Source organism: Seriola aureovittata, chromosome 13, assembly GCF_021018895.1.
Source record: "Seriola aureovittata isolate HTS-2021-v1 ecotype China chromosome 13, ASM2101889v1, whole genome shotgun sequence".
In the NCBI taxonomy this organism is placed as follows: domain Eukaryota; kingdom Metazoa; phylum Chordata; class Actinopteri; order Carangiformes; family Carangidae; genus Seriola; species Seriola aureovittata.
This window is the reverse complement of record NC_079376.1, coordinates 19152501-19175966: the sequence shown is the minus strand read 5'-3', so window position 1 is coordinate 19175966 and position 23466 is coordinate 19152501. Positions and strand designations below refer to the sequence as shown.

Below are 23466 nucleotides of genomic sequence, written 5' to 3'. Positions count from 1 at the left end.
ACTTGTCACTTATTGCCATCCTAAACAGTACATTCAGTAAACACAAGTGGGTCCAAATCCACTTTGTAATCCGAACTATAGAGGTTAATCAGTTTATCTCCTGCTCATAATCACTGTTTCAGTTGGGTTTGCCTGGCTGTCGGTCCTCATGAAGAGAGGGCTACTTAGGTTGAGAGAGGATGTAAGCAATCAACCTGAATGGCAAACCTCACACTGGATATGGGAACAAAAGTACAAAGCAATGGATTAACTAATGTACTGTATTTATTTATTCAGTTATGATTTATGCTTTCAAAAAGTTAACAGTTAACAGCACAATATGTACCTGTATGTGCAAATGAGGTAATCAGTGATTTATGACACTTGATGATTACTGGATGATGATGACTACTACTACTGTAAATCAATCAATACATCAATCAATCAGAAATGTATAGCACTTTTCATACAAACAATGTAACGAGATTTAAAGAGCTTTACAGAATAAAAGCAATAAAAACTTTACCTCCACCCCCATCCAAGCAAAGACCAATATATGACTATGTTATAAATAAAAAAACTATGAAAAAAAAATAAAACCATAATAACAGGAACTGAGGTAGCACTATCGTGAATCTCATAAATTTGTAAAGAGAAAACGTCAAAGACAGGAAAACAAAGATAAAGCTCAAATAACAAAGATAAAATAATTAAATACTAAAAGAGAGGGAGATGTATTGAAGTAAGTAAGACCAGAAATAGAAAGCCAGATATTAAAAAGAAAACAATCTGGAAAACAAAAATAGAATTACTGGACATACCAGTAAAACAGCCTAGAATGTACAAATAAATAGACAAATAATTCAAATTCAATTAAGTGCCATTCTAAAAAGATAGGTCTTGACTTTATATTTTAAAATCTCAGCTGCCCTCAGGTCTTCAGGGAGACTGTTCCAGAGACGTGGACCATAGTAATAAAAGGCTGCCTCTCTTTGAGACTTTGGGTTGAAAGTAATAGACCACTACCTGAAGACCTGAGGGTCCTAGAAGGTTTATCGTATAAAAGCAAATCAGATAAATAGGTAGGACCAAGACCATTAAGAGCTTTATAAACCAATAAAATGATCTAAAAAAATAAATTCTGAAGCAGACAGGTAGCCAGAGCAGACACTTTAAAACTGGTATATTGGTATTCTAATGCTAGGCTCAAAACAAAGATCTGACTCCTATTTGCTTTTCATTTGTTGTACACTTGAGTGTAGTGCCAGGATTTGCAACTTCACATTTCTCTGTCTGAGCTTCAGAACCAATGACCATGATCTGAGTTTTGTCCTGATTGAGCTGTAGAAGAAAAAGTCCAGGCTGACTTCTGGCAAAGGTCATAGGGTCATTCCCTGCAGCAGTCGTCACGCCTCTATCCACACTGTCTATTTGTAAATGTCAAAGTGTCCCCAGGGATCTGACCCCCACAAGTTCATGTATTGTAACGCACGACAATTAAGGGAGTCAGCTTAAATGCCTAAAGCCTACTGGGACCGGAGACATCTGGAGAACCAGTCAAAACATGGCGGAGCCTGCTATTGTTAAGTTTTCTAAAACGGAACTGGTCTGCAGGGGGAGAAAGAAATAGCCTTTAGCTTCTGCTAAACATGATTTCCGTCTTTAGTTTGTGACCCAAACAGGATATAGGAGCATGACTGCTAGTTTCAGACCCACAGCACTTGTTTTTCGGCTACGAATGGACAACCACATGTTGGTCCCATTTTACCCAAAAACTCCCAGGGACCCTCTGGATACCAGTTAATTTGTTGATCTCTAGAGCAATTATGTTGTGGATTTTTCTACTGCAGCTCGTCAACAGTATTAAGGGTTTGTCTGGAGCTGAACATGAGACTCTGTGCACTTCTAACGCCTGCTTCACCCTGCATTTGGACAGCGTGAGCTTTGCAAATGCCAGCCACGACTGTGTCCGCAATGGAGGTAATCTGATGACAATCAGAGACAGAGGAGAAGAGGATGTCCTGCGCTCACTTCTCTCACAGACTCAAGGACGACATCAGGACAGGGCACTACAATTTTGGATTGGGTTAAAACTGAACAAAGGAACCTGCGTGTTGGCTGACAAGACTCTCCAGGGGTTTGAGTGGATATCTGGGGAGAGAGATTCCCACTACTCCAATTGGGGAAAAGAACCTGACTCCACCTGCACAGAGGACAGATGCGTAAGGGTTCATTACACATTGGGTCAGAATCAACTCAAATGGGCTGCTGGAGGATGCAAAGGCCCTGCTTTTTATGCATGTAAGTTTTATTTTAAGGGAATGTGCAAACCTCTGGCCCTCCTGGGGCCTGGACAAATAACCTACACAGCACCCTTCTCAGAAAAGCCAGAACGTAGTGAAATGAAATCATGTCCACTGGGAACATATGTCAATATTGTATGTAGTAACGAACAGTTTAAGTTCTCTATGTGCAAAGAGGTGGACGGTACCTATAGGTGGACAGACCCTGGTCCATTTTGCAAAACAGGAAAGCAAAATTGCACTGTCAACAAAGGCGGATGCAAACATTTCTGCCAACAGCACGGAGATGACGTCCAATGCTTTTGCAGAGAAGGTTATGACCTGGATGAGGATGGAGTCTCTTGCAGGATAAAAGACTTGTGCAACGTTGACACCTGTGAGCATCAGTGCGTAATGGGGGAGTCAGGTTATTCATGCAAATGTCCACATGGGTTCAAACTGGAAGAAAACCAGCACAACTGCTCGGACATTGATGAGTGCCAGTCACAAGCCTGTGAGGATCATTTGTGTGTAAATACGCACGGCAGTTACATGTGCACATGTAAAGATGGCTACAAACTGATCCATGGTAAATGCAGTGATGTGGATGAGTGTGCACAATCAAGATGTGAGCACAACTGCTCCAACACTATTGGATCCTTCTTCTGTTCCTGCAACAAAGGTTTCACTTTATCCCAGGATGGCCACTCATGTGTGGACATAAATGAATGCATCAATAATCACTGTCAGTTCACATGCAACAATACTGTAGGCAGCTTCGCGTGCTTGTGCCCGCAGGGCTTCCATCTGGAGACTGATGGAACAACTTGTGCTCCAGATGTGACAGAAACAGCAGCTACTTCACCAAATGACCCAGCTGAGAACGAAACGCAGGAGAACTTGACTGAGTCCTTAACCAGAACCACAGTTGAGCTCCAGCACCAGTCCCCTCACACCGACCCACCGCTTCCAGACCTGGGGAATGTCACGCACAGGGTTCAGGGGAGCAACACATCCTCCGCAACAAGTTTTGTCAAGGCTTCCAGGTTAATGATCTGCGTCCTCGGTTCAGTCATTCCTCTGCTCGTGTTGGCTGCAGTGACTTTGGCTATTGCAGTGTTTCGATGCAGTCGCTCCAAAAAAGAAGCCAAGAAAAACACCACTACTGACGGCTACTGTTGGGTGTCCTCTGGTCTGGATCCACGTTTAGAAAAACTATACGAGTCCATTTTGACTGATGATCTATGACCTGATGGTTAAGGAGAAGACAACATGGATTATGTTTATTTATCTAATTTATGTTTTTTCAACCTCTGTAGGTTAGGCTATGTGCTGTTATCAAATTAATACATATCAAATCAAAAATCCGAAAAAGACTTTGTTGTTGATCAGACGATTTGTGTTTGATGTGGCTCACATATAAAAAAAAAGACGTAGTACCTGTATAGAGCAGAAACATAAAGAAAAGAAAGGTATTGTTAAGTCTTGTTATGAAAGGGGGTGGGGCCCTCTGTATGACGAGGGTGACTGTGTGTAGAGAGCTGATTGTTTGGTTTCGGTGGTGCATGTTATTTTCGTGGCATGGTTAAAGCTGAGAGGAAGTTGGACCAGGATGTGCTGTTTAAAAGTGAGCATATCAATGTTAAGATCAACCTTCGTTTGTAATTTGTCTTGTCATAACTGGCCACATTTTCTGTTATTTTACCAATAGCCAAATTACCAACTGAGTAATGTATGTACTGTCCTGTTCGCTAACCCAGTGATCACCTCCTGTCCCAGGAACATGTTGTCTTTACTGCATTATTCCAACATTTAATATCGTAAAGCAGTGGTGGAAGCATTATTCTGAACTTTTTCTAAAAGTAGCAACTGTAAAAATACAAGTATTAACAAAAAAGCTGGTTAGCAGTTATTCCCCTCTCGTTGTTATATTGTTATATGATTGGACCATTATCATTGATGCATTAACATGCTGGTACTTTAATGCTGTAGCTGGTTGAGCTAATGAAGCTAATTTGAACTGCTTCATATACTGCTGAGTAGGTTCATCTATAACAATGCATCACATTTTATCAAATGTGTTTGGAAAATCTTGACATAAAAATGAATTGGTAACAATAGCTGTTTAATAAATAAATAAAAATAAGTAAAAAGTACAATATTTGAATCTTAAATGTAGGAAAGAGCAAAGTAGTATAAAATGGAAATATTCAAGTAAAGTATCTCAGACTTAAAAACAGCACTTATGTAAATGTTTCCACCACTGATACAGGAATGTATTTGTACACAAAACCACATTTTACTTCCTGGAAGGAGTTTGCACATCTGATTATGCTGTTGTAAATATGATGTAATGATGAATACATGTACACCAGAGAATCAAGATAAAGCCATGCTTTATGTTACATGTGAAAACAAAATAAATAGTTTGTTCTGAAACATGAATATGTTCTTGTTCAGGTATTTCTGTTGCCTTCACTAACCTTGAAAAAAAACAGGAGCCTAACTCAAACCCATTTCCTTCCTGTTCTAACTTCCTGGCCTTATCCTGAGGGGAGTTGCTTCCGGAGTAACAGATTGTAGATTGTCCATAACTGCACCAACCAACATTGTACGATGATCTACCGCATGACATCATGGCCTGTTTGAAACTGACAATGAAGATGGTTATTTTAATGTCAGTTATTTTTTTATTGTCCGTGAATACAGGATTTGGCGTGAAGCAGACTGGCATCTGCAGGCCCATTTGTACGGGGAGTGACTGCTTAACTGTTAACCAAGACAGAGTGGATTTTGAAACAGCCGAGGAAGCGTGCCGTGTCAGGAATGGAGAACTAATGACACTTCAGCCTCAGACAGATGAAAGGATCCTTGACAATTTGAGTGCAGAATTGTTTGGAAACTTCTGGATCGGACTGCGTTTGCCAGTCGGTGCCTGTAGCAACCTTTCAGCTCCACTCAGAGGCTACGAGTGGACCTCTGGTGGCACACGCGGGAGCTTCATTCCATCCTTCAGCACCTGGAAAGACAGCGTTAAAGTCTGCTCTCCACACTGTGTGTCACTTTCGAACGACCAAAGTTGGACAGAGAGACTGTGCACGGACAAAACTGATGGATATCTCTGCAGAACAAAGCACAAAGATGCATGCCAGGCACAAGAATTATCAGATTCCAAAGTCTTGATCAACTCTCAAGGCTGTAAGACAGCCCCTTGTGAGCATCAATGCACGCCTGTAGAAGGAAGTTATAAATGCTCTTGTTTCAGTGGATATATCCCAGACAGCAAAGACCCTAACCGGTGCAAAATCCACTGTGATACACAGACTTGCCCCAAGACATGTGACTTAAACCCTGATTCATGCTATTGTCCTGATGGCTATATAATTAATGAAAATCATCTCTGTGAAGACATTGATGAATGTAAAATGGAACAATGTCAGGAGCACTGTAAAAACACTTTTGGAAGTTTTGTGTGCTCCTGTAAAGAAGGATTTGTCCTTAAAGATGAAGTGAAATGCATCAAAGCAGATGTCAGTGAGAGCTTTGACATCACAACGCCTGTCACTGACGGTTCTGTCAAACCTGTTACCAATAATAATACTCTGAAGGCTTTGTCTCCAACTACTGGGGGTTTTGTACGGGTATGGATCTTTGTTGCTGTGGCTGTGGTAGTGTTAATAATTGTTGTGAAGCTTTATGTTGTCAAGCGTCAGAAGCGCAGAGAACAAAACTCCAGTCAACAGTCCACTGCTACTGCTGCTGTGGACAATATTGAGTGTTAACATTACTCCAACTGGCCCTTTAACATTTATAGTTTGAGGAGACTTGCATATTCTGTACTGTTTTAAGTCTCTGTGTTGTGTCGTGTTTGAAGTATTGTGAATGTAGATAATGCATGCTGAAGGAAATATGTTATTATCAATATATTCGATTGTTGGCTATTATGAATCATTAAAAGCAGTGATACAGGGAAAAACACAATTCAAAAGTCTGTTCTAATTTTATGACCTTAGCATGTGTTTCCGAAGTGAAATGTTCATCTGCAAGGCAACTCTGAAGTAATGTACACCAGATGAGTAAAAAGAGAGTATTAAAACCTAAATCCCATAGTAAAGTGCCAGTTCCTTCAAATTTTGTATACAATACCTGAGTAAATGTACTGTGTTCTTTTCAACACAAACTTTTTTATAAATAGAGGAACCATTTGTATGTGCGCATATGCATTGAGTTTTGAAGTACATGAGTGTAAATGGTCTTTAATATGGAACACCAGAGAGGGATTTCACGTGTCATTTGTGGTCATTTATGTGATGCTAAAAGCAGAGGTCATTCACATCAATGCTCCAGTCTTGTCGTTATTTTTGCTCTTAGTGCGCCATCTGCTGTTCTACTGAACAAACTGCAGTAACAAGTAAAGTTCCCCTATTCATCATTCAGAAGCAGTATATAACCATGTAAAATATGGGTTATAACACCCCATAATGTAGTTGAAAGCATATATAAGTGTTTATTTATGTATTTGTTACTTTCACTGCACCTGTGGAGAGTCTTAAGTGGGTGCTACTTAGAAGTCACAAAAGGAAAATTAATAAGGAAATTAATAGTACAATTATTTAGACTTGTGTTATTTCATTTCTAATATATTCAGAAAATTGGTTTCAGACTACATCTGTTCATGGTCAGACTGTCATGGCATGTTTAGTTAACAATGAAGTTAAATGTTATTATTTGGTTTCAAAGTGGTTTTTAAGTCCGTGGATTTCTGTACAAAGATCATGAAAGTACCAAGAAGACAGATTTTTATTCTATTTCTTCATTGTAATTACTCATCTACTGACTATTGAAACTGCACAGTGAGATTCTAAAAAAAAAAAAATGAAAATGTGATTCTGTCTTGTCCACTGTTGGACTCTCAAAAAAAGTGAAATCAGTCCAAATTCTGTCCATTATGTCGATACTTATGCTACTTTCGCTGGGCAGGAAAATCCTTGAAATACGATTGTACATGCTCCAGTATGACACAAACAGTTTAGACGCAAAAAGCCAAGCTCTCTTTGAAAGGATAAGTGGATCATACCAAAACTGATTCATATGGCCAGGGAGAATATGACCTCTTTGTTTTGCAGATTCAACACACTGTTCTCAGAGATTCAAATCTGTACTTATCAAGCAATTCACAAACACAAAATCATTAGGTTTACTATCACAGTGTCTCAGTGTATATCTTTTTATACTGCAACCACTATTTTACTATAGAGATACAGTATATTTTGCTGATAGTGCCTAACCAACCAACCATCCATGGACCAATTACTCCCTGTGAGCTACAGCAGAGCAGACAGCCCCCACTGTGCAAGAAACAAAGAGTTCATTATTGATATTCTGTCTATTAAAATGGCAACTGCACTGACAGGGGTTAACTTGATTGATAGATGACCCATAAAATCCCATTTGTAAACTCCAAGTAATCTATACAAGCAGGAGGGGAAACTTTGAACATCACTGAGTGCTGCCCTTATCTCTGTCAGTGCCTGGGCCTATATACAGTAAGTGTGTTTCCTCTTCTCTCACAAAGAAGGTACACACCGGATAAGAGTGTCGTTGAAGAGAAATTCCAGCCTGTAGTCAATGAAAAAACACTGAGGCTGTTAATGAACAAACACCAGAGAAAACCTGCTGGTGAACATCAGTGGTGACAGAAATCTCATAATGTTCCTGAGAAATTGGAACAAAACAGACCAGTTAATGATCTTCCATGAACTATGTGATGCTCTAACTAATGAAACCAATGACTACAGTCATAAAAAGGCATGGAACACATCATCCTAAATAAAGTCCTGTTGCAGGCAGGAAGTATTAGAACAGTGACACATTGTTGGGTCTGGGCTCCAGCACAGTGACTGTGAGGTTAATGTACTGACTCAAATTTAATATAAGGACTTGGTTAGGGTCAGGGTTAGGGACAGATGGACAGTGGCTCAGAAGGTCAACAGTGGGTCGGTATGACACTGAGGTCAGTGACCTAAAAACATCAAAAACATTTAACAATCATTCATATTAGGCACATTTCATAGGGTATCTGAGTCATAATAATAATAATAATAATAATAATAATAATAAAACACAATGATAAACATATCAATAACAACAGTGACACTCTCAGAACTCTTGCAACTCATTAAACTTCAGTGTGATTCAGTCTGCAAATAAAATGCATGCTGTTATGTTGGAAAATTTCATGCCAAAATAAGTCATATTCGTCTTTCATATTCATTATTTATTTGGGACCTTGTAAGTCTGCTATAACATTTTGTTTGAGTGCAACTTAAAAAAAAGAATAAAATGACAATTTAGCTAGGCATACAAAGGCCTTTTTAGTACCAAAGTATAAGGCTCATTTGTAATCTCTGTTTGCTGAAGGAATTGTATTTTCTTCATTTCACTTCTCCTTACACACTTTTGCACACAATTACTTAAATAAGTGGACCTTATTGAGAGCCTATATGTGACGTGTGTGTGTGTGTGTGTGTGTGTGTGTGTGTCTGTGTATAGCTAAGACAAATATAAGACTAGGTGGTACAAACCTAACCTGGCTGGCACCGGCTGTGGCTGGCACAACCTTACCTGTGCCAGTAAAAATATGAACTTCAGCCAATCACAACAGGAGGAGTTCACTTTTTGGGTTGGAACAGTGACAAGAAAAAAAAGAACAGAAAGGGAGGAAAAAAATAAATAAAATAGACCAGTGTTTGTTTGCCATATAGGTGCGGTAGTCAGATTTCCGAAAATGTTATTCTATGTTGCTCATATTTTAGATATTCTTTTTTTGCCACCAAATCTATATTGTTTATATATCTAGAATGTTTTTCACGATTTCTTGATTAATCATATGTTCATTATGCATTTAGGTACGTGCTGTGCAATCAACTATTGTTGTTGCATAAAATTGCAAATACATCATTATTACTATTTTACAAAACTATTCCAGAAATAGTAGGCTATATTTCATCAGCCAGCTGCAAGATGAAATGATAAATGATGAAATGTTTGACCTGCATCACGTCAGATTTGTAGCTTTATTCCCTGAGTGAAGCCTCACAGGCAACGCCTTAATCTCAGGCTGTGTACCAGTTCTTCCTTGTGGAGCAGTTTTACCTCTAACCTCAAACATGTCACTAAACTTAACCCAAACCATGACCTATCAACTGTCTACATAAAGTATCTGAATGACATACTTTATTTAATACTATAAGGTATAACGCAGCAAAACTGGAAAAATTTGCCTTAAAGTCTAAAGTTAGGGTAAAATTCATACAATTTCAACGTCCGGGACGTTTGCTAACGTAAAGACGATTTGGGTTCCGCCCCCGTCGCTTCATCCAATCAGAAAGTAGGCGTCAGTCCACAGCACGGTGTCATTGGGTTAAAGTTTCTACCCCTACCTTGCTCATATGAATGATAACAACCGAAATTTGGATTAGCATGTGTAGTCAGTACCTGTCAGACAAGTGAAGCAGCACGTAGCCGAACACATTATTGGTTTGCTGTGAAAGCTAAGAGAAAACACTGCAGCAGGTACAAGCAGCAGCAGCAGCAGCAGCAGCAGCAGAAGCAGAAGCAGAAGTATGTCGGTCGACAGCGTGTTTAGGACCCGCTCTCTTGGTGTGGCCGCCGAGGGTCTTCCTGATCAGTATGCCGACGGCAAAGCAGCGAAAGTCTGGCAGCTGTACATCGGAGACACGCAGAGTAGGACGCAGGAGTACAAAAGCTGGGTGGTGTCTTTGCTGAAAGAGCATGGGGTTCGGAGAGTGCTGGATGTAGCCTGCGGAACAGGGTAATGTCAGGCCGACTCAGCAGTTTGATACAGCCACATTTTCAAGGGGTTTGGTGAACCCCCCTCACCAAACTCCATTTAGAGTTACCTCAATTTAATAAATATCCTTGTACATCAGTAAACAGAACACACCCAGATGAAGCTTTACTTCCTTTTCTAAATTTGTAGAATCAAATCTTTAATTCGGTATTGGCCCTTACTTTCAGGTATACACTGCTTAAATTAAATGCCACCTCTGTTCTGCATATTTGGTTTATCTATTCTGAATGTGGTATAACAGATGATGCCTTTTTAAAAGTTGCATTATATACACAGGCTAACATGTACAGTGTTGTCCACTGAGTCTACCAATATGAAGACTGATACCCAGTCATTCTTAAAGGCTTGCATTTTCATTTAGGGAGTAGCTGTTTAAAATGTTGTTACTATATTTACCTTGAAGGTTTGTGAAAGGGTGTTACCAAGATCATTATGGAGCTCATTTTGTAAAATGTGAATGTTGCCATGTTTTAAATAGGAGAATATAAGAAGCTGGGAGTAGATTTGAGACCTGCATTACTCATTTCGTTTGGAAATAGTTGTGATAATTCAATGTTTTAAAGTATGAAAAAATCCAAGTTTTGTAAGTTATATAAAGAGATAAATAGGTTAGTTTTGACTTTGCAGTTCGACTGGAATTCCAACCCTTTGACCTTGTTAACCTCTGAACAAAATCCGGATTAAAGCCAGAGAATAATGAAAGAAAGTGCAGAGTTGCATAAACCACTGTACCAGTTCCTGCCTCCAGCAGCAGTCTGGGCCTGGGATCTCGTGTTATAACTAAGAAGGCTCATGTGGCTGAAACAAAAGCTTCAAGGTGCCAGTGTTGTTATGCAGCTTTTGAAGCATGTCCTGTATTGTTTGTAAAGCTGGAGGCCAGCTTGTGCAGAATACCAGATGTAGGGTTCAGTGGTTGATGAGCCGGTGCTGGGTTGCTGCAGTGAGTTTTGACTGGTTCCCTGCAGTCTGTTTACTTCCACTGATAGTGTATCTGGGATCTGGGACAGCAACAAGGCCATTGACTTAGCTCAGACTTTTTATCTGGGAGAAATTGTGCAGGAATTGTAACATTATCATTTTCTACAGGACTTTACACCAAAAAAGTCTTGACCTTTTGGCTGATAAATAGGGTTATAAGGGTCTTGCCCAACAACATAATCATATACAAACATTGTAAAGCTTTTTATCTCACAGAGCAGAGGTGGTGTGGATGTGTTCAACCAGTATGGAGAAAACTAGTACACTGACTTTGACCCCGTTCCGTAGTAGTCGTGTGTCTGAGCTGAATGACCATCTGGGGCGATGTAAACACGATCATATTGGAATGAGGTTACAAATGGCCCTGCTATTTATGGCTGTCAAAGTGTGCGTATGGGCGCTCTCCAGTTGTTCTGTCATCAGAGTCAGTGGCAACTTGTGCAAGAGAAGAAGAACCTGCAGATTCTGGTTTGCGGTTGAAGCTGTGTATAATCACCATGACTTGCAGACTCATAACATTAGTCTGAATCATAGAGGATTTTTTTTTTTTTTTAATCTGCTTTTGTTTTGCCTTGAGATTTATGTTGCACAATTGCAAGTGAATCAGAGCTTGTAGAAACAGCTAACTTAACTTCAAGCATGACTTAGCTTCAAGTTTAACTTGAGCTAAAATTGCACCCAGTGTTCGTCTTACTGCATACACACTGTTTATTTGCAATTTGCACTTGTATATTACCTTGCAGTTACCCACTTGTTGTTATCGATTGTAGTGTACTACTTTTTTCTCTTTTTTTTTTAGGTCACTGTCCATTGAATCTCGCTCCTGTGTTGCTCTTGCTTATTTTCTAACTTGGACTCTGCCTCAATTTGATTCTATTGTTTGAAATTGTCTGTAATTCTTGAATATTGTTTAACATTAACATAGAACTAGTTACTGTTTGGAGAGTGTTTTTGCAATCTGTCATTTAACCACTTTGAGAGGACTCCAGGCAAAACCCACCAGCTTCAGTTCAGACTGTGTTTTGGACTGGATCCATGTTATTCTGCCACGCTTTATAAACACAAGGAGCTACTGGCTATCAAATATGAACTATCGCAACTAATACCTGTAAAACATTAAAGGCTTTCCATGTCTGTAGTATGATATTCTTGCTCTCACCTTTTTTTCTTTTTAAATTTTTTTTTGGTAGACAGCCAATGAGCAAACAGTGTTTGCTAGAATAAACCACCTGAAGTAGGTTCAACGTGAACATATTCTTATTCAGACTTGTTCAAACCGGTTTGACGGGGCTCGGACACAGACGCAGGGTTGGGACGCAAAAAGAAGCCCACTTATAGTTCAACTATAGTTTTAGGGCAGGAAACATAATACATTTTTTCATCTTAATGCAGATATCGCTCCTACTCTTGATGCAAGATTAAATCCAACCAATCCATCCAGTCATATATCCAACATGTCACAAATGCTTATCTCACTTTGCTGTAGTGCAAAATAGTGTCTGTGCTATTAGCTAAGATTGTGATGTTTGACTTTTTTTGTGTGTAAGTTCACAGAGCATTTATTTTTTTATTTTGTAGAGTTGACTCCATTATGTTGGTGGAGGAGGGCTTTAATATGGTGAGTGTGGATGCCAGCGACAAAATGCTCAAGTACGCGCTGAAGGCGAGATGGGAGCGTAGAAAAGAAACAGCTTTTGATCAGTGGGGTATGAAATTTTTCATTCTGTCAAGATTGAATTGTGATGTTTGAAAAATGTTACATAGTATGTTACATATTATCTAATGTTACCAGTTACATACTCTGTTGTCTTTAATTGGATAAACTCAGCATGATATTGTACATCTGGTGTATTCCCAGATGGAATATCGGATCAGATTCCTGCACCGTTCCTCAGGTGACATCTTTATGTTTTTTCCTTGTCTCTTCGGCGTCTTGTTTCTTTCTTATCTGCAGTTATTGAAGAGGCCAACTGGCTGTCTTTATCAGAAGACATTCAGAAACCAGGGGATGGCTTTGATGCTGTTATCTGCCTTGGCAACTCATTCGCCCATTTACCAGACTTTAAAGGTACACACTGTAATGGATGAAGGGATGTAACCTTCTATTTATTTTATTTTTTTGAATGAGCATTTTTTTTCAAGTGACCCTCTGTTATCTTGTTTTTAAATATGATTGATATGATACAGATCTATTCTCTGGATTATTGATTTATTGGTTTGTGGTTAAAATTTTGCTGACACAAATGAGCAAAATTTTAAAGTTTTAAGTCTGTTGCACCTTCGATCACACCTCAAGTGAACTGATACACCCTGGAGTACACTTCTACTGTACGTCACTGCAGCAGGGTGAAATGTTAAACTACAGGAGGTGTGGAAAAACAAGGTCCTCGCCTGGTTTTAAGTTTCTCCTTCATGTTCTCCTCACTTCACATCAATATGTAATCTCTTATTTCAAAGATGTAATTTGAAGACCATTCTCCATATTTGTAATTGATCATTGATCATGTTGTATTGATCTCAGGGGACCAGAGTGACCAGAAGTTGGCCCTTCAGAACATTGCCAGTATGGTCAGACCCGGTGGGATCCTCATCATTGACCACCGTAACTATGACTATATCCTGGAGACTGGGAAGGCGCCACAAGGCAAAAACATCTACTACAAGGTACTATAGCCTGACTGTTATTAGTTATTGGTTAACATATCCACTGATAATGATATATCTCCAATAAGCTAAGATCTGGACTTAAATGATAACTAATGTATCATTTTATTTCCCATAAGGTCTCATTCCCTGTATCCCGGTATCTGATTTATCATGTGCAGTGTGTAACAATTAAGATCATAATCAGTATAATGTGAGCTGACTGTTCATGATCAGAGTAATGGCTTCTGTCAGTGCTTTGTATACTTTGCTCTCTGGATGTTGACAGGACCTGTCAGCTGCCCACTTAGCATGAAGCCTCTTTATCATCAACATGGTTCCAATCACTGATTCCAGTCCTGCATTAAAGTGCGAGGGGTTCAGTCCCTGGTAACGATGCCCCAGGCCATCCACAAACCTGCTTGTGATTTCCCTATTTCTGTACACAATTGAAATATTCTGTGTAGCTTTTTTTTTTTCTTTTTTCTTTTTTTTTTTAAAGTTCAAATAGTTCCAAAAACTTCTTGGCCATATGGTGATTTTATTGAATGGTTGAATAAGAATCTAAAAAAAATTTTTTAATTTGATTATTTAGTTTTCCTTATTTTCTGTCATTTTCCTCCTTTATTATTTATTTACTTAGATTTTAAACAGACGATAGAATGACATGGATCAGTTTTGGAATGATTCCTGAAGAAAAGTGAAAACACTTGTGAGCTTGCGAGAAAACTATTCAAAGGCATCAAAGATGCTGAAGGGCACATAAAAAGCCTCTTTTTAATCTAAACTTTCTGCACACTACACTCTTTATTTCTTCGTGAAGAGGAGTTGGACAGACAGTATTGTTTATGAATGGTTTACTTACACCATCCCTAGCAGCAGCTGAGTTTAAGACCTAAATCTCTAGTCAGAGCCTGCCGGATATTGTGAGATTTTCGGTGAAACTGGCGCTGGTGAAACATAAGGAAATGTGCATGAAATTGTCGAGTTTTAAAACTATTTTTGCAAATAGGGAGAAAACGAGATCATGTTAGGAGTACTAAGGAAGAAAGACCGTTGGGGAAGATGGAAAGATGAGTGACATATGCTGCCAAAAATCATGTGTATCATCTGCTTTGCTGGTGAAATGTATCTGTATGGAACATCGCACCATAACCAACCAGCCCTGCAGTTTGCTACCCAGCCTTTTTGGCAACAGCTCATATATATGAAATAGACAAAGACATCACAGCAGGTGCCAACAGCAATGAGCCATATTTGACTTACGTTATTTTCCTCATAACAAGTACCATATTCTTTAATCCAGCCAAAGAAGGAACTATCCAGCTGGAAGGCCTAGATATAAATACTAAGTCAACAGTTGCGTGCTAGAGCAAAATCCACTTCTGATACCCCCATAATCCCAGAGTCTGCTCTCATGGTCCAACTCTCTACTCAATAACAATAAGAGCAACTTCATGGTGTTGTTGAGTCACTTCTAATCAGGCCTCAGTTGTCCTCACATTAGGACAATACTGACGAGAAGGTGAAAAGTTGTTTGAAGTATTCTGTGTCGACTTGTATTTGCCAGTGTGCTGTATAATGTGTGTGTGTGTGTGTGTGTGTGTGTGTGTGTGTGTGTGTGTGTGTGTGTGTGTGTGTGTGTGTGTGTGTGTGTGTGTGTGTGTGTGTGTGTGTGTGTGTGTGTTGCAGAGTGATCTAACTCAGGACATCTCCACCTCGGTGCTGTGGGTCAACAGTAAGCCTCATATGATCACTCTGGACTACACTATCCATGTGCCCCAGGCCGCCCTGCAGAATCTTCCTGAAGTCAGGTAGGTCAGGCTACTCAGATGGTTGAACACTGACTTTTTAAATGTCCAGGGTGGCAACTAATGATTATTTTCACTATCCATTAATCTGCCAGTTATTTTCTTCTTCTGTCAGTTAACAGATAAATGAAGTGCTGCTGGGATGACGTATTGTTGTTGACTAACCTGGGAGTTAGCCATTCCCTCGTCGAAAAGCCAATGGGATTTTTACATTGGCTTTTGGATTACTGCAGAAAATAAGATCTGTGATAAACAAAAGTTCATGATACTTACATGTTTTGTTCAGCAAGATAGTCTTGACAAATGAACACCACTTTACCCAGTGCAGAGAGGTGAATTCATATTGAGAATTAAATATTTTTCTGTTTCCAGTTTTGTCTCGTTGACTCCCAGTTGCTATTGCTGCAGTGGATACAAGTAAAATCTGAAGGATAGTAAGAGCACGCTGTTGACACAGTCTGTTATTTTGGCAACACATTTTAGAGAAGGTCAAGTTAACAGACAAAATTAGAGTCCTCACTGCTGAAACGCATGAGGTCAACAGGACTTTGTATGTGACCCTGGGCTTTACAAACACACTTGAGATGACTTGACAAGCACTTTGAGAATACCATGTTTAACAGAAGATGAACTCTGACCTACAACTACTTTATTTTAAAACTGTAAGACAAACTAGTTACGGAGTAATAACACTTTGTGATATCTCTAGCTACGATCAAGGGAAAGATTCATGACACCATAGCACCTATCTTGTTACTGCCACATTTCTTGTTATCTTACGGGTCACATTGCGTTTGATAATGAAACATATAGTATTTGTGACAATGTTTTTCAGTTAATGTCATGTTTTCCTTGTCAAAGAAATGACAGCCTCTTCATCCCATCATAAACACGCATATGTTATAGGCAGATATAAAAGGATATAATAATGACAGTGTTGTGGCAGCCTCTGTGTGACTGTTTGCATAAAGTGACACTTTTCATAATATTTGTCTCACAGTGTGTTTTGTTGTTGTTTCACCGCAAAGACTCTGTAATGTCGTTATCTGAACTCCCATACAGTCAAGGTCGATGGACTCCACTCCCAGGCATATTAGACACAGTAAGAAGTACATGTATTGACTGTCTGCAGGAATGATAACGTGTGTGTGTGTGTGTGTGTGTGTGTGTGCTCTATTTGTCCTTCCTAGTAAATTCCGTTTGTCCTACTACCCTCACTGTCTGGAGAGCTTCAAAGGTTTGCTGAATGAGGCCTTCAACGGCAAAATGGAGCACAGCGTCTACGGAGATTTCCAGACGTACATCCCTGGCCAGAGCCAGGCTCCCTGCTACTTCATCCATGTCTGTAAGAAGAAAGCCTAACAGCCCTAGCAACCAACTCACTACACACACACACACACACACACACACACACACACACACACACACACACACAGCTAGGAAAATAATGAAGGTTTTCTTTAAGTCCCAACATGCACTTACAGTCCTTCAGATTTAGGCAAAATCATATTTGAAGATTTCATCTTAGAGTTTTTAGAAAAAAAAAATGAAGCAACAGTTTTTTAGTCTTTGGAGACTTTACCTCTTAAGTCATGAGAACATAGAGATTAATGTCATCCATGTGTCCCTAACAGACTGTGACTGCATCATTACTGTATAAACAATAAGAAAGACTTTTTAGGAGAGTGTATTGACAGTGCTTTTTATGGCCTGGAAAGTTGTATATCATACAATTTGGCTTTAGAGCTGCTACAAGTTTAAATTTTCTCTAGTAATTTTAAAATCAAGTGGCTAAAATGTCAAAGCAACAGAGCCTCTTCACTTCACCTGGAACAACTGGTTGATTTTGATCTCTATATGTTCTCATAGCATAAACTGACGTGACTAGTATCAGTCTAAAATAGGTCAACTAGTTTTAAAGAATATATTCAAAGTTTATCGGACCACTGTTTTGTCCACATCTGGTATTTTCCCTACATGCTGTGTGCTTCTTTTGTGTTTCCTCGTTTTCTGTTTCCCGCCTTTCAGAACTTTGATATCAACATGGTGCTGTACATTAGTGATATTCCTCATGCTGGAATACTTGCTGTTAAGTCGCCAGTAATGTACTAAGATATATTCTTAGACAGCTGTATTTTCTAAGTTTACCACAAGGGTCTTAAAAACACAGATGAAGTATTTGTGTTTTGTGAATGAGGTAGTCGTTATTTTTCATGTATTTTCAAACTGGAAAGGAAGAAAAAAAGCTGATTTCATTCTGTCCTACTGCCGTCATGGAAGTTCAGGCAAATCTTTGACAGGCACAGTGTGACAGCAATTTGAATAGTTTAAGTGAATGGCCTTATTTTTATAAGAGTCCCCACATTATTCAGTTCATTTGCACAATGCATAATCACTGACGTCAGTTGAATAAGACCAGGGTACAGCTATTGAGGCCTGTGAATCACATTAGTGTTATTTTAACCTGATTGGGCAGAATGGGAAGTACTTACCTGTCAGTCAGTCAGATAAAGAAACTTCAACCCTGAAGTGTCCTTGAGCTCCTCACTAAATCACTACCAGCACCAGATCTAATTGACCTCTGACCTCTCTGAAGCTGGGGAACAAAACAGAGAGATTTTCCACTAAAACCTGCTCTTGAAAGAGTCTGGTTGTGGCTTTTCGAAACTGAATAGAAATTGCATTCATTTTGATCTCTACTTTCTCTTATTTTGTGGTAATATTAAGTGTACTTTGAGCAAAAACAGCCCTTACATGTTCTGGTAATGTCCTCCAATTAACCTGCAACAGGCAGTGAGTTTCTATTTTAAGTGACAAGAAAAACTAAAGCCCTGTTTCTCCAAAAATGGGGTTTAGCAAACTGATCAGAAATGCAAACAGCTGCATTACAGTAGTAACATGGAATACTCAGAACCCTTGAAAATGTGTTATCAACCAAAGATGTTTAAGAATTGTTTTTTTGGCACAAACTTGCAATTGTTTTGTTTCAAAAGAAAGAAAAAATTAAGTGTAATTCAGTTGTGCTTCACAGATGTATTGTGCAGTGTCTCAAATAATTGAATTTACCAAAATGAGGGGGGAAGATGATGGAAGAATAATTTATTTTGCTGTATTTTCCAGGTCCAAATACATTTTGCTTTGATACCAAATTAAAAATGTGTTTTTTTTTTGTTTTTTTTTTATTATTGGAATGAATACAGAGTTCCACCACAGAGAAATCAAATATTATCACTGCCCCTGCTGTTTGCCTAAACAAGGCCACTTGGTGCATTCAGATGCTGTGCCAGTGCCTCTTGTAAAACAAAGTGTACGGTACGCGCTCGTTTGTGATTCAGCTGACATGAACAGTAGGTTCAGAATATGGTGAGGGTGAGAATGGCTGAATGTTTGTGTGGGTTTGGATGTTTATGTAGAGATGAAACTATCTCAGAACAGTCTTATGTTGACAATTCTCTTAATAAGTGTAAAAATTTTATAAAGTTTACTGCTTATGTGATTATTGGAATTCTTTTGCATGATATTAAAAAATTGAAATAAGCAGCCACGATGTCATGTTGTCATTTAGTGTGTGGTGTACATGTAGATGTATTGATTGATTGATTGATTGATTAATTGATTGGTAAATACTTCCGACAAACAGTTTCCTACAGTAAAATCTGTTTTTCACATAGTAAAATAAGCAAAGAATAAGACCAGTACTTAGAAAGAGAAAATTAGACATTTTGAAAACTGTAAAAATGAATCTGAATGTTGTTTGAATAAGTTGTTCAGTATTTTTACCTACACTTAGGGGGATGATCAAATTCAAATGTAGAAAATTTCTTGTGCTGAAAGTTAAGTCTGCATTGGTTTGTAGAAAACTTGTAGTTTTACTTGCTGCTGTTCTTAAAAGGCATGTGTAATTAGAAATGTTTTTTATTACACTATAATGGCGAGAAATTTATGAAAGTGCACTTTCACTGTGTATGGACACCTCTACTGTTAGAGGCCAAGAAAGACAAAGAAACTTTGTGCTTTTGCTTTTATCCCCTTTCTCTAAAGTGTTAAAGTAAAGTATTATACAACTATAGGGCTACTTAGTAGTAGTATAGTATATAGTATATAATATGTTTGATTAATGACATTAACACACAACTTTTTCAGATTACACACTGATAAAACAGTTAAGCATGTTATATCACTCCTGTATTCAGTCAAACAGACTGGACAAGTGGACAAACAAAAGGCATCATGAAAGGATTAAATGTAGAGATGTCCTCTGAATTATGATATATAATTAATTAATATAAATTATAGTATAATTCCATCCAATTTAGATACTACTACCCTCACGCAAAGCACCAGTCCCTTTGAGTGCCTAATACAGGTCTGGCACAAGAGGGCGACATTACATTACATGTAACTATTCATATTCCACAGATGAAGTGGTGACAAAGTCCATTAGTAAAATGCTGCTTTCTTTCTTTCTGCATGATGAATTTAATCACTATACCAGTGAAATTCTTTAACTTAAAAAAAACATTGAAATTTAAGCAAATGTCTCATTTGATTTTAATGACACTGGTCTGGTCTCAATTAAGTTTATTGTGATTGCTAAACTGTTAAATGTCTTGCTTTAAAGATTCAAGGCCTTTAGTTTGTTTTGTGTTTCTTTACTTCTTTGTGGAAGTTTACGACCTATAAGAACAAAAACTTCTAGCTGTCTTTGTGGTCTCTGCAACAATACATGAAAAAGCAAGGAGCACTAGAAAGTTCTTAGATCCAATGAAACACACAGGTGTGTTACTGTGAGACATTTTGTCAGTGAGTGACATTTCCTGCTTCGTCGATCTGACCTCTGAACATGAACTCGCTCACCATTATCCACCATGTCTCCCCTGGAGTGGAGTGTCTGTAGCTCATCTCATCTCGTGTCTCCGAGGTATACTATCAGACTGTGGTAGACGGCCGTGCAAAGGAGCTGATACACAAACCAGATGTGAGAACCCTTTGCCAGATGTGGCTGCTCCGCTTTGCTTTGCTCTACTTAGGGGAGTCAAAGTGGTCAACCATGACTGGCTTTACTGGGAAGGATCACTTTCACAGCACGTCATTGGCCAAATCAAACAAAAACAGAGGGAGCTGAGAGAGACACATTGGCTGGAAAGAAGGGGATGAGTAATTATGATGAATAATGATTATACTCAAGTGCCTTTAAAGGAGTGAGTGGAATTAACTATTCATACAGTTTGTCCTTGTTAAAAATGTATTTAGCTTGTATTCAAAGAGGAAATAATCTTTCCCATGATTTTCCTGGATCAAGTACCTTTATTAGGAGAGTATCAAAGCACTTCCACATTAAATTCAATAAATTTAAAGTCATATTTTCTAATCCCAGTATTTGAAATGAGGTGACGAACTCCAGTCTTTAATACTTCTTTTCAAAAACCTGTTTATTAAATGACATGTATGCTCTCTGATGTACACACTCAGCTGTTCAATATTTTGCCTCTTCTCTCCACATATGGTCGGTCATTCCTGGGCAATAAAAAAAAAAAAAAAGAAAAATCTGTACGGAGAGTGAAGCAACAGCAGTTTGTTTGGAGTTAATCTTCTGTAACCAGACTTGCATCGTGTAAAGCTCACAGATGTCTGGAGAAATTCAGGCATATTTTTGGTTAGAGGAGCACAATAGCCTGTTGTAATAGCTCATAGCCATGAAATTAAACTGGAGAACTTGTTTGTACCTAACAAGACATAGGGCAATCTGTGCAATTTCTAGTAGCAAGTATTGTCAAACTTACAGCCAGTCAAACCCAATCTAACATTTTTTGACAAGCTTTTTCCTATTTACAAGTTTCATGAGGCAAAGACAATTTTACTTTGACTATACATTATGGTGATATAATCACCAACCAAATATAACAATAAATGTGATTCATATTTTCATGTTATTTACCTCTTTTTTTCTAAACCTAGTTTGAACTGTTCTTTTTACCCTGTTAATGTATAAGTGTTTAAAGCTGCACTACTCTATTTTTCTATATACACAGTGGATCAACTGACCATGCATAATGTAAAAAGAGTTGTTTGTAGTGACAAACCCTACAGCTCTGCTGAGCATTTATTGTCTTTTAGCTTCTTGTTTTGGTTTTATGGCCCTCAGCTTTACTGTTTCGGTCAGTATCACTGCTCTCATCAACCTTGCAAAGAAAAAAAACTCTGTTTATAGCAAATTAACCTTTACACTACCTGCCCAACACCAACCAGCAGACAGACAAAAGTTAGTGATAGCTTATGAACATAGTGCAGCATTAAGCAGCTAAATAGCCAGATATTTTTCTTAGGAGTGGGTGGAGACCAATACTGAGCCAAAAGCAGAGTGAATATTGGCCTTACAATATTTGTAAGGTGGACAGGGAGTGTCAGGTCGGCAAAGTTAGCCCAGTCCTGGAACATGAACACTGCATGCTTTAATGCACACCCTGAATGACAGGCACACACATAGGACTGAGAGAAAGAGTGAAACAATAGGACAGGAAAAACCTTTATAGATTTTTTGAGGGTCCATCAATGCGGCAGCCAACTTGGATTTGTCCCTGTAATCTTGATGGCCAATCTGATTAATTTGGCATTTCAAGTAAAAAGCTTATTTCTTTCTTGCTGAGTTAGAGGAACAATACCACTATCATGTCTATAGACTGAATACAGTAGGAAGCTACAGTCAGTTTAGCTTAGCACAAAGATGGAAACGGGCATGAATAGCTAGCCTAACTCTATCCAAAGTTTTTTAAAAATCGGCATACCAGCACCTCTAAAGCTCACTAATTAACACATTATATCTTGTTTGTTTAATCCATGCAAACACCAAAGTGTTAAAAAAAAAACATGCTGTGGTTTTATAAGGGTTATGTGCCAGACTATTTCCGCACTAGTTTCCTGGAGTCTCAGCTGGTTGCCAGGCAACCTCATGTACCCAGCCAAGAAATAGTTTGGCACATAACCCCCGTAAAACCACAACATGTTGTTTATGCGTTATTTTGTGGAGCTTCACATTTAGTGTAGAGACATGAGAGTGGTATTGATCTTCTCACTTTCAGCAAGAGTGAATGTATTTCCCACGATGTCAAGTGTGTTAACTGTTCCTTTCCAGTAACACTTCTCTGTAATGTTTTATTGATGTTTTGCACCAAAATGTGCAACAAAAGTTAAAAAAAAAATATAAAAGTAAAGACAAATTCACCAAGCCAGTTTAAATAGAGGAGACTATAGGGAAAAACAGATGTAGGTCTTTGACGATGCTCTTAAAATAGAAAAGGACAATGGAAGAAAAGAATAGAAGGTGAGAAACAAGAAGTAATAAAACTTTCACATCTTTGCCAACAAAATCTTCCAAGAAAAACTTCAACAGCAAAGTGAGGAGGAGAAACAAGGCATGTAAAGAGGTGAGACTGTCAAAGTGAAAGTGGAAAAAAAAAATATACAGGAGGAATCCAGAGGTGCTGAAAGAGAAAAAGCTGAGGAAGGGAGGAGGGAGAGAAAAGTCAGACAGTATCTAAACTGGCTTTGGCTGCTTCCACTTTGAGCTGCCAGATGATGATTTTCCAGATGTAAGAGGTAGGGGAAGAAAGAGGGAGGGGAAGTGAAGGGGAGGGGAGGGGGGGTTCACTCCACTTTTTATTTGTCTTTCTGTGAGTTTCCAAGGCTGTTCAGACCAGGAGTTAAGTGGCTTGAAACACTACAGCAAGGTGAGGGTCTCTGAGTGCTTTGATGGCCTCTATTAGCCTCACAGTCCTCGCAGGAACGAGAGATGCCGAAAAAAAAATCTGTCAGGCTTGATGTCTTCCAATAAACTCACTGAACTGCTTTCTTTCTCCGCCACCTCTCCCCTCTTTTCACTTCTTCCTCCCACATCACTGAT

General features: G+C 38.7%; 3 protein-coding genes across 4 annotated transcripts; all 3 read left to right on the top strand.

Moving 5' to 3' along the window:
* Positions 1-1629: 1629 nt before the first annotated feature.
* On the top strand, positions 1630-4706 carry LOC130180500 (complement component C1q receptor). Its single transcript, XM_056394055.1, has one exon. The coding sequence runs from the start codon at positions 1806-1808 to the stop codon at positions 3507-3509; it is 1704 nt and encodes a 567-aa protein (XP_056250030.1). The 5' UTR covers positions 1630-1805; the 3' UTR covers positions 3510-4706.
* Positions 2153-6242, top strand: LOC130180501 (thrombomodulin-like). 2 transcript variants are annotated; one of them, XM_056394057.1, is made up of 2 exons: positions 2153-2280; positions 4971-6242. In XM_056394057.1, exon 2 carries the CDS (start codon positions 5099-5101, stop codon positions 6041-6043), a length of 945 nt encoding a protein of 314 aa, XP_056250032.1. In that variant the 5' UTR covers positions 2153-2280; positions 4971-5098; the 3' UTR covers positions 6044-6242. The 2 variants fall into 2 exon arrangements, with proteins under 2 accessions (XP_056250032.1, XP_056250031.1); XM_056394056.1 differs by lacking the exon at positions 2153-2280 and adding an exon at positions 3828-3888.
* A 3472-nt stretch (positions 6243-9714) lies between these two features.
* gnmt (glycine N-methyltransferase) lies at positions 9715-19106 on the top strand. The gene is made up of 6 exons (XM_056393655.1): positions 9715-10095; positions 12691-12818; positions 13067-13180; positions 13634-13776; positions 15448-15569; positions 16757-19106. Exons 1-6 carry the CDS (start codon positions 9887-9889, stop codon positions 16926-16928), a joined length of 888 nt encoding a protein of 295 aa, XP_056249630.1. The 5' UTR covers positions 9715-9886; the 3' UTR covers positions 16929-19106.
* Positions 19107-23466: the final 4360 nt, after the last annotated feature.

Bases quoted from the DNA above. Each gene is read 5' to 3' on its own strand.
- LOC130180500 (XM_056394055.1), top strand. From the start codon at position 1,806: ATGTTGTGGATTTTTCTACTGCAGCTCGTCAACAGTATTAAGGGTTTG.
- LOC130180501 (XM_056394056.1), top strand. From the start codon at position 3,843: ATGGTTAAAGCTGAGAGGAAGTTGGACCAGGATGTGCTGTTTAAAA. The intron at 3,889-4,970 runs GTGAGCATATCA...CCGTGAATACAG, and splicing joins CCAGGATGTGCTGTTTAAAA to GATTTGGCGTGAAGCAGACT.
- gnmt (XM_056393655.1), top strand. From the start codon at position 9,887: ATGTCGGTCGACAGCGTGTTTAGGACCCGCTCTCTTGGTGTGGCCGCC. The intron at 12,819-13,066 runs GTATGAAATTTT...TCTTATCTGCAG, and splicing joins AACAGCTTTTGATCAGTGGG to TTATTGAAGAGGCCAACTGG. The intron at 13,777-15,447 runs GTACTATAGCCT...TGTGTGTTGCAG, and splicing joins GCAAAAACATCTACTACAAG to AGTGATCTAACTCAGGACAT.